Below are 10,869 nucleotides of genomic sequence, written 5' to 3' on the forward strand. Positions count from 1 at the left end.
CAAATGGTCATTACGTGTTCCACAGTCTGTAGTGGATCCTCGCATTCACAGTGGGCACTGTCCGAGATGTCCCACTTCTGCTTTGAAGGTTGTCCACTCCTTGCAGTGGAGGTGCTGGCAAAGAACATATTTGGGGTCCTCAATGTATTCCACTGGTCCCTCTGTCTTGCCTTCACCCAGGATGCCTTGGAGGTGTCAGCTGGTGTTGTGTGGAGCAGTTCCTGGGCCTGTGTGGCAAAGGGGCATTGACTTGAGGCACGTGTGCTGTGGCAAAGGTCGCCGTTACTTGGTGTGTGTGTGTTTGTGTTTGTTGTGGCAAAGGGCACCGTGACTTGAGGCACGTGTGCTGTGGTGTCTCTGACGACCTTGTGGACGAGAACAGGCAGGCAGTTTGTTTGGGGTGGCCCATCCGGTGTTGAGGGCAGCATCCAGCTTCTTGACATGAGAGCTACGGCTCCAGACTGGGACACAGTACTCGGGTCGTCTGCATAGCCATACTTCATTGATGTTGTTGCAGGGAGGTCGTGGATGTAGCTGTTAGTGTCGAACAGCAGTTACTTTTGTGGAACCGAAAAGCTTCACAAACATGCCAAAATATTCTAGTTTTTAACCTTTTTAATCTAGTTTATTTTCAAATAAATTTGTTTTTACTGTTTTGTGAAGCAACTTTGGGTACCTTGAAAAGTGCTATATAAATTGTATGTATTATAAAAAAACAGACAGACACAGCAATTGTCGCCACACAGACATCACAAATTCCTATTGGCGGCAGCAACAAGTGAGTGATGTGCAAAGCCATTCATAGACTATAACCACCATGTCTTCCTTCCAGATGCTGCGAGGCTCAACCGGAGCCCCTACAGGTGGATATCTGCAGTTCTCGCTGTCCATGGATGAATCTGCATGGGGGGCTCTGAAGGCGGCGCAAAGTAAGAAACCACTTAGACTTTTCTATTACTGTGAGTGGTATGGTCGGCTTCTGTTTTAAATGTTTGTGTATGATGTGAAAGGACACAATGTACATATATCTGGCTCTTGGTCACTTAAAAATTCATCTTTCGGTCTTTCTTTCTTAGGGTGGATGGGTCGTGGTAGACGTCGTGGAAGGACAGATCCGTTTCAAAGCTTCCCTCCCGGGGGTTTCCTCTGAGGACTTCTGATGAGCTGTGAGTAGGAATATTTCTTGTTAGGATGGATATCTGTTAGGATGGATAATTGGATATGATGTACTGTTATGGTACGAAGTATAGCATGGCAGTATGATTCCTCCTAGTGGCACTGGTTGAATGTCTGTCAGCTCTCCAAGCTAATCAAAGTCTTAATGACACTTTTGTTAACCACTTCAACCCCAGCATGTCTATTCTGGGGGGAGTGTTCAGCCAAATTAGCAGATCTACAAGCTCACACCGCGTTGCAACGTGTTGTGAGCTTGTAGATCTGCTATGTTTGGCAAATCAATTTGTGTAGAGTGAAATCGGAGCATATACCAAATGCTCTCTTTAAAGGTCTGTTTTATCAAATCTATAGAGGGTTTAAGTGGTTCTGAATATGCAGCTCAACAAAAGCTAATTTGGTCTTTATTTCTTTCTTTCTTAGGACGGAGATCTGTGTAGATGCCGGAGGACTTCGGTCCTGGGCCTGCCCGGTGAGGAACCGCACAGTAAGAACCGCTCTAGGCCTTTCACGATTATGAGGTTTCTTTTTACTGGATGATTATTGTCGCTCAATTAAATATTTAACTGTGGCCCGGATGGTTAGGTCAACTGTCTGGGCACCTATGCTGCCAAGCCAGCCGGATGGTGTGCTGCGGGTTCGACTCCCGACGGCCTTTGCTGTGTGTCACTCCCCATGTCTTCCCCCTTTCCTGTCTATATACTGTTCACTATCAGTAAAGGCATAAAAAGCCCCAAAACCAACATGAGGGCTACTGCTACAGACTGGGGCACAGTACTCAGCGGTGGGGAACACCAGAGCCTCGGTACCGGCTGGACGCCGTATCGGTGCGGCACAGGCGGTGGTCTTTCTCTTGACGCTGTCAGGTGTTGTTTAAAGGACAGTGTTCTGTCCAGCTTCACCGCAAGATATGATGGGGAGGAGTGGGACTGTAAAAATATACAAATGACACCACTGCTATCACCGAAGAGCACACCCTATGACCCCAATTGATCACGTCTAGGAATTTCAACAATTTAGGCAGTTCTAACATCCAGAGTGACTTACAGTAAGCAACAACACATAGTAATACATCAAATTCATAAACAATTGTCATCAAGAATAAGAAGTATAGACTATCCAGACTATTGGCAGCAACAACAAGGGAGTGATGTGTGAAGCTCTTTTCTATGAAGCCATTCATAGACTATAACGGCCATGTCTTTCTTCCAGATGTACTGCAGGTCTCTCCAGGAATCTGCATTCCTCTGAAGACGACTCAAAGTAAGACCCTGTTAGGCCTGTCAAAAAGAACTGAAACGTTTATTACTGTAAGTGATATGTTTAGCTTCTGTTTAAATGTTCTCTATAAATAAAAGTTTTATGTATATATGTTGTGACAGGATAGAATATATATCTGGCTCTTGGTCACTCTAATCAATCTTTCTTTGTTAGGATGAAGATAGCGGTAGACGTCGCTGGAACGCGGCTGCTGGACAGGGAGTGCACACACATACACACACACACACACACACACACACAGAAAGGCTAATTTGCTGTGTTTTTTTTTTTCTTTGTTAGAATGGAGATATCGATAGACGATCTGATGTTCCCTGGACAGAGATCCGTTCCAAAGCTCCCCCCCCCCCGGGGGCTTCCTCAGAGGACTCTGATGAGCTGTGAGTAGGAATAGTTCTTGCTTGTTTCTGAGGATGGATAACTGCTTTTGTACTGTTATGGTACGAAGAATGGCATCATTTACAGTAATCCAAATGTTTTAAATATTTTAGGATAAATCTAAATGACTCTGCACAATAGTTTGAGAGTCAATATCTCATATCATGAGCGTGCCTCTTGGTCTTTGTAACAACTTGAATACAAATTACAAAAGATGTTGAGGACTGTACATGTGTTGATGCCTCCTAGTGGCTCTCTGGTTGAATGTCTGTCAGCTTTCCAAGCTAATCAAAGTCTTAATGACACTTTTGTTAACCACTTCAACCCCAGCATCCCTATTCCGTTCAGCAAAAATAGCAGATCTACAAGCTCACACTGCAACGTGTTGTGAGCTTGTAGAGCTAATGGTTTCTTTCTTTCTCTCTCAGGATGGAGATCATAGACACAGCTGGAGCCTCTAGAGATGGAGATCTGCAGGTCTGTCCATGGATGGATGGGAGGACTGAGGACGGAGATCTGGGTAGACGCTGGAGGACTTCGGACCTGGGCCTTCTCAGTGAGGAACTCAACGGTACGAACCGCTTTAGGGTTAGGGCTTTTTTAGGCTTCGTAAAAAGCCAATAATCGTCCGTTGCCGATAATTGGTCGATCCCTATTTTTAAACGTTACTGTAAGTGCATGTGTATGTTGTGACGGGACACGCACACACACAGCTAATTTGGGGTGTGTGTCTTTCATTCTTTGTTAGAATGGAGATCTCAGCCGATGCCCGAGATCCGAAGCTTTCCCCGGGTGTTTCTGCTGAGGACTTCTGGGTCGCTGGGAGGCTCGGACGCAGCTAGAAGGTTCGGTAGACGTCGCTGGAACGCGGCTGCTGGACAGGGAGTGCACACATACACACACACACACACACACACACATACACACACACACACACACACACACACAGAAAGGCTAATTTGGTGTGTGTTTTTTTTTCTTTGTTAGAATGGAGATATCGATAGACGATCTGATGTTCCCTGGACAGAGATCCGTTCCAAAGCTCCCCCCCACCCCCGGGGGCTTCCTCAGAGGACTCTGATGAGCTGTGAGTAGGAATAGTTCTTGCTTGTTTCTGAGGATGGATAACTGCTTTTGTACTGTTATGGTACGAAGAATGGCATCATTTACAGTAATCCAAATGTTTTAAATATTTTAGGATAAATCTAAATGACTCTGCACAATAGTTTGAGAGTCAATATCTCATATCATGAGCGTGCCTCTTGGTCTTTGTAACAACTTGAATACAAATTACAAAAGATGTTGAGGACTGTACATGTGTTGATGCCTCCTAGTGGCTCTCTGGTTGAATGTCTGTCAGCTTTCCAAGCTAATCAAAGTGTTTGACATTTTTGTTAACCACTTCAACCCCAGCATCCCTATTCCGTTCAGCAAAAATAGCAGATCTACAAGCTCACACTGCGACGTGTTGTGAGCTTGTAGAGCTAATGGTTTCTTTCTCTCTCAGGATGGAGATCATAGACACAGCTGGAGCCTCTAGAGATGGAGATCTGCAGGTCTGTCCATGGATGGATGGGAGGACGGAGGACGGAGATCTGGGTAGACGCTGGAAGACTTCGGACCTGGGCCTTCTCAGAGAGGAACTCAACGGTACGAACCGCTTTAGGGTTAGGGCTTTTTTAGGCTTCGTAAAAAGCCAATAATCGTCTGTTGCCGATAATTGGTCGATCCCTATTCTTAAACGTTACTGTAAGTGCATGTGTATGTTGTGACAGGACACGCACACACACAGCAAAGCTAATTTGGGGTGTGTGTCTTTCGTTCTTTGTTAGAATGGAGATCTCAGCCGATGCCCGAGATCCGAAGCTTTCCCCGGGTGTTTCTGCTGAGGACTTCTGGGTCGCTGGGAGGCTCGGACGCAGCTAGAAGGTTCGGTAGACGTCGCTGGAACGCGGCTGCTGGACAGGGAGTGCACACATACACACACACACACACACACATACACACACACACACAGAAAGGCTAATTTGGTGTGTGTTTTTTTTTTCTTTGTTAGAATGGAGATATCGATAGACGATCTGATGTTCCCTGGACAGAGATCCGTTCCAAAGCTCCCCCCCACCCCCGGGGGCTTCCTCAGAGGACTCTGATGAGCTGTGAGTAGGAATAGTTCTTGCTTGTTTCTGAGGATGGATAACTGCTTTTGTACTGTTATGGTACGAAGAATGGCATCATTTACAGTAATCCAAATGTTTTAAATATTTTAGGATAAATCTAAATGACTCTGCACAATAGTTTGAGAGTCAATATCTCATATCATGAGCGTGCCTCTTGGTCTTTGTAACAACTTGAATACAAATTACAAAAGATGTTGAGGACTGTACATGTGTTGATGCCTCCTAGTGGCTCTCTGGTTGAATGTCTGTCAGCTTTCCAAGCTAATCAAAGTGTTTGACATTTTTGTTAACCACTTCAACCCCAGCATCCCTATTCCGTTCAGCAAAAATAGCAGATCTACAAGCTCACACTGCGACGTGTTGTGAGCTTGTAGAGCTAATGGTTTCTTTCTCTCTCAGGATGGAGATCATAGACACAGCTGGAGGCTGGAGCCTCTAGAGATGGAGATCTGCAGGTCTGTCCATGGATGGATGGGAGGACGGAGGACGGAGATCTGGGTAGACGCTGGAAGACTTCGGACCTGGGCCTTCTCAGAGAGGAACTCAACGGTACGAACCGCTTTAGGGTTAGGGCTTTTTTAGGCTTCGTAAAAAGCCAATAATCGTCTGTTGCCGATAATTGGTCGATCCCTATTCTTAAACGTTACTGTAAGTGCATGTGTATGTTGTGACAGGACACGCACACACACAGCAAAGCTAATTTGGGGTGTGTGTCTTTCGTTCTTTGTTAGAATGGAGATCTCAGCCGATGCCCGAGATCCGAAGCTTTCCCCGGGTGTTTCTGCTGAGGACTTCTGGGTCGCTGGGAGGCTCGGACGCAGCTAGAAGGTTCGGTAGACGTCGCTGGAACGCGGCTGCTGGACAGGGAGTGCACACACATACACACACATACACACACACACACAGAAAGGCTAATTTGGTGTGTGTTTTTTTTTTCTTTGTTAGAATGGAGATATCGATAGACGATCTGATGTTCCCTGGACAGAGATCCGTTCCAAAGCTCCCCCCCCCCCCGGGGGCTTCCTCAGAGGACTCTGATGAGCTGTGAGTAGGAATAGTTCTTGCTTGTTTCTGAGGATGGATAACTGCTTTTGTACTGTTATGGTACGAAGAATGGCATCATTTACAGTAATCCAAATGTTTTAAATATTTTAGGATAAATCTAAATGACTCTGCACAATAGTTTGAGAGTCAATATCTCATATCATGAGCGTGCCTCTTGGTCTTTGTAACAACTTGAATACAAATTACAAAAGATGTTGAGGACTGTACATGTGTTGATGCCTCCTAGTGGCTCTCTGGTTGAATGTCTGTCAGCTTTCCAAGCTAATCAAAGTCTTAATGACACTTTTGTTAACCACTTCAACCCCAGCATCCCTATTCTGTTCAGCAAAAATAGCAGATCTACAAGCTCACACTGCAACGTGTTGTGAGCTTGTAGAGCTAATGGTTTCTTTCTCTCTCAGGATGGAGATCATAGACACAGCTGGAGCCTCTAGAGATGGAGATCTGCAGGTCTGTCCATGGATGGATGGGAGGACGGAGGACGGAGATCTGGGTAGACGCTGGAAGACTTCGGACCTGGGCCTTCTCAGTGAGGAACTCAACGGTACGAACCGCTTTAGGGTTAGGGCTTTTTTAGGCTTCGTAAAAAGCCAATAATCGTCCGTTGCCGATAATTGGTCGATCCCTATTCTTAAACGTTACTGTAAGTGCATGTGTATGTTGTGACAGGACACGCGCACACACAGCAAAGCTAATTTGGGGTGTGTGTGTCTTTCGTTCTTTGTTAGAATGGAGATCTCAGCCGATGCCCGAGATCCGAAGCTTTCCCCGGGTGTTTCTGCTGAGGACTTCTGGGTCGCTGGGAGGCTCGGCCGGAGCTAGAAGGTTCGGTAGACGCCACTGGAACCTGTTTAGGCCTGTCAGAAGTTAAGGTTTTATAATGGCCGATTTAATTGTCGCTCAAATAAATTACAAGTAACAATTTAATTGCGTCATACTAACATTCTAAATAAAACTTTGGCTTTTGTAGGCTTTGTAAACAAAAAGATGCACATGGCATAATTCAATAACTTTATACACTAAAAAAAGAAGTAAATTACAAAGTGACACATTTACCACTTATTTTAGGAACAAGATCATCATGCCGGTGAAGAGCACGTTTCTAGCCGATGGAGCAACTATTTCTGATCACCTTTGGCGTTACATCACAGCAAGGTAACTATACAACACACGCACACACACTATGATCATGACATGACATCAGCTTGTGACTGCAACTTGTTCCTGTTCGCAGATGACTCGGCACTGCTAGTCTCGGACAGGAACAAACTGCAGGTTGAAAAGGCCCTCAGCTCTGAACTCGGTAGAATCTGCACCTGGCTCGCTGATAACAAACTATCTTTACACCTGGGAAAAACTGAATCCATTCTCTTTGGATCTAATTGTAATCTCAGCAAGGCAGATGGCTTCTTGGTTAGAGTTGGTGACAATGTTATCACACGTAAAGATGAAATTACCTACCTAGGTTCCATCCTGGAGGCTAATCTTTCCGGTGATAAAATGGCCACCAACGTAATCAAAAAAGTCAACCAAAGAACAAGATTCCTTTACAGGATCTCCCATGATACCCATGTACCTGTCTAGATATTTCCTTAATGTTAACGAAGTCCACACCCACAACACCAGAGGGAGTGCAACGAACCATGTACAACCCAGATTCGGCACAAACAAGGGACTAAATTATTTTCACTCCTATGCCACCAAAATGTGGAACGCCCTACCAACAGTCATTAAGACATGTGAATCCCTTGACTCCCTTTTCCCCCTCACTGTATAAGTTTATTTTCCCTTTTTACCTCCTTTATGATGAATTCCTGTTCTGTTCTTTGACTATATAGAAGTGTCTTATTTGTACGTCTCTAAATGTTTTGATGAATTGAACATGGTGGACCCTCTTGTAAACAAGTGTAATGCTTAATTGGGTCGTACAGTTGACAGTCTTTGTATTGAGTTTGTGCTTGACATGTACTGTAATTCTGCAAACTGTTAATAAATATTTCAATCAATATTGTTTTATGAACAAAGTAGTAATGAGCATTTCTTTCTTTTCTTTAGGACGTTGCTGGTCTCCAGTGTGGCTCCATCTGGAGATCACCAGGGTTCTGAGTCACTCAGATCCTGACTGGTAGTGGTGATATGTAGATGTGATCAATCAGGGCTCTTTGAAAATAATAAACCAATATAAATAACTAGATAATAATATAAATAAATGGATAAAACGAACGATAAAAAAATAGATTATAGTAAAATAAAAGTAAATTAAAATAGTAAAATAAAAGTAAATTAAAATAGTAAATAAAATTAGTAATACATAAAATAAAATTAGTAATAGCATATAATGCATAAAATAAAGAATTAGTAATATAGACAATAAAACATAAAATAAATTAAATTATCAATATAGTAATGCTTAAAATTAGTAATAACAGTAATACATAAAATAAATAAATGCATAAAAAATAAAATTAGTAATAACAGTAATACATAAAACAAATACAATTTGTAATGCATGAAGTAAAATTAGTAATAACATAGTAATACATCAAATAAATACAATTAGTAATATAGTTATACATAAAATTAGTAATAAAATAGTAATATATAAAATACAATTAATGCAATAGTAATACATAAAATAAATACAATTACTTTGTATTGTAATTATAGAATGACTTAAAAAAACAAACACAAAATATCAATCACATCTACATATCACAACCAGGCTATATTGCCAGAAGGCAGGTGGACTGTAGACTCACTACAGCTGTCACAATGTGGTGTACTTTGTTTTGACCCAACTGGCCTCCAAGGAGAGGCGAGCATGGAGCCGGACATCTGATGATACACCAGAGAAGACGCCATAGTCAAAAAAAAGGAATAAAAGTAATGTTTCATGTTGATTGTAATTTATTCATGATGCCATATATCTGTAAATATTCATTATTTTCTTGTTAATAAAATATTGCATTTATACCCGGGTGTCCCTTATGGGTCCATTGACAATCTCCCAGAACAGAGCCATGCCACCAAACATGAATGGTGAATATTGTAATTAAATTACTGTATGCAATTTTAAATTGTATTACATTTCTTACCACGAAGACCAGACTGAATTTTAAGTAATAAGACTGTTTTTAAATTGGCTTGTTCTTGTAGTGTGGTACTTTCCCTCCAGGAAATGACTCTGTAGTCCTTTGAAAACTTTAGAAATTAGTAACTATATATAACTATATACGGTACCTCATAGTTGACTTAAGTCACTGACTGTCCATGCGAAGTTGGAGATTCTCACAGGAGTGAGCCATGCTGTTATCTTGTTATTTGAGGGGTGCTAGCCCCTACATCGTCTGGATTTCAGACATGAAGTTAAGCCGAGGGATTTAAGATCAATCTATATGGCTCTGCCTCCTACTGACTGCCTAGTCCTAATCTGGTGTACTTGTGCCCCCTCTTGGCCAGGCCCTGTAACTACAGTATTTTACATGCATAGTAAAACTACAACAAAACAATTTATATAATGTTTTTTGCAATTTTAGTTTTCTTTTTGCTGCAATGTTGTGAGAGGAAACTAAAAGATGTTACCCTTGTATAAATAAAATGAAATGTAACAATAATACAAATAAAAATAATAATTGACAATGTCATTAACACAAACAATGTTATGATTCCAGAAGTCTGTACCACAGAGCAGAGTCTCCAACACCCAGCTACATGTCTATGAAGAGTGACACGTCTAAAGGACTTTCTCCTGACTTCAGTAATGAACCTGGACCTCCACACACACAGTATGTGAATCCTACTGTACAATATACACACTATAACCACTAACCAGGGCTGCACACAACTTCTTTGGTCTAGTAGCCTACTCAGAGGAGCACCTGGAGGAGTTACTGGTGCTCTTAAAATGCGGCGACCCGTCTCGCCGGATGGATAAAAGAGGGATGCATGAATAACTTATAGCAAAGCGATATTTATTGGATAAGTGGGGACTGGGGAGTCAATGGAGAGTATTGCAACTGAACTCTAGATTCATCCCATTATTTAAAAAAATCTAGAGTTGCAAATTGCAGCTATAGGTCCATGTGTATTCCAGCCCTATATCATGCATATTCTAATACAAACTTCTTAATACTTCCTAAGGATAATATGAGCATCAAAGCAATATTTAGATACTTTCTTTTTTTAAATTATTTAATAGCTCACAACGTGTTGCGGAGGCGACACGTTGTGTAAAGGTTTTAAAGGTGCTTTAACCGCTAACCCGGTCGTGTCACATATCAAAATGTCCGTCTTGACGAGCTGTACAACATACTAAAAGATGGGACCGCGTCGACCTTTGTGGGAGGAGCTATCGTGCTTTAAAGGTTTTAAAGGGTTTAAAGGTTTTAAAGGTGCTTTAAAGCCGCTAACCCGGTCGTGTCACATATCAAAATGTCCGTCTTGACGAGCTGTACAACATACTAAAAGATGGGACCGCGTCGACCTTTGTGGGAGGAGCTATCGTGCTTTAAAGGTTTTAAAGGTTTAAAGGTTTTAAAGGTGCTTTAAAGCCGCTAACCCGGTCGTGTCACATATCAAAATGTCCGTCTTGACGAGCTGTACAACATACTAAAAGATGGGACCGCGTCGACCTTTGTGGGAGGAGCTATCGTGCTTTAAAGGTTTTAAAGGGTTTAAAGGTTTTAAAGGTGCTTTAAAGCCGCTAACCCGGTCGTGTCACATATCAAAATGTCCGTCTTGACGAGCTGTACAACATACTAAAAGATGGGACCGCGTCGACCTTTGTGGGAGGAGCTAT

General features: G+C 42.4%; 1 protein-coding gene and 1 long non-coding RNA gene across 2 annotated transcripts; both read left to right on the forward strand.

The window, feature by feature from the left end:
• Window positions 1-381: 381 nt before the first annotated feature.
• LOC308312065 lies at window positions 382-4,751 on the forward strand. Its single transcript, XR_013963723.1, has 9 exons — window positions 382-929; window positions 1,077-1,166; window positions 1,597-1,660; window positions 2,386-2,436; window positions 2,608-2,831; window positions 3,258-3,400; window positions 3,578-3,916; window positions 4,337-4,479; window positions 4,662-4,751. It is a non-coding gene; the product is annotated as an uncharacterized lncRNA (long non-coding RNA).
• Window positions 4,752-4,775: 24 nt separating this feature from the next.
• Window positions 4,776-8,233, forward strand: LOC308312066 (uncharacterized protein). The gene is made up of 8 exons (XM_080794471.1): window positions 4,776-4,985; window positions 5,406-5,555; window positions 5,738-5,834; window positions 5,952-6,050; window positions 6,473-6,615; window positions 6,800-6,896; window positions 7,140-7,226; window positions 8,127-8,233. Exons 2-8 carry the CDS (start codon window positions 5,474-5,476, stop codon window positions 8,191-8,193), a joined length of 672 nt encoding a protein of 223 aa, XP_080650597.1. The 5' UTR covers window positions 4,776-4,985; window positions 5,406-5,473; the 3' UTR covers window positions 8,194-8,233.
• Window positions 8,234-10,869: the final 2,636 nt, after the last annotated feature.

Source organism: Protomyctophum bolini, assembly GCF_963924005.1.
Source record: "Protomyctophum bolini genome assembly, contig: SCAFFOLD_800, whole genome shotgun sequence".
In the NCBI taxonomy this organism is placed as follows: Eukaryota; Metazoa; Chordata; class Actinopteri; order Myctophiformes; family Myctophidae; genus Protomyctophum; species Protomyctophum bolini.

Coding starts and splice junctions, on each gene's coding strand:
- LOC308312066 (XM_080794471.1), top strand. CDS start 5,474: ATGGATGGGAGGACGGAGGACGGAGATCTGGGTAGACGCTGGAAGACT. Junction 6,897..7,139: donor GGCTCGGCCGGAGCTAGAAG/GTTCGGTAGACG, acceptor CACTTATTTTAG/GAACAAGATCATCATGCCGG. Junction 7,227..8,126: donor TGGCGTTACATCACAGCAAG/GTAACTATACAA, acceptor TCTTTTCTTTAG/GACGTTGCTGGTCTCCAGTG.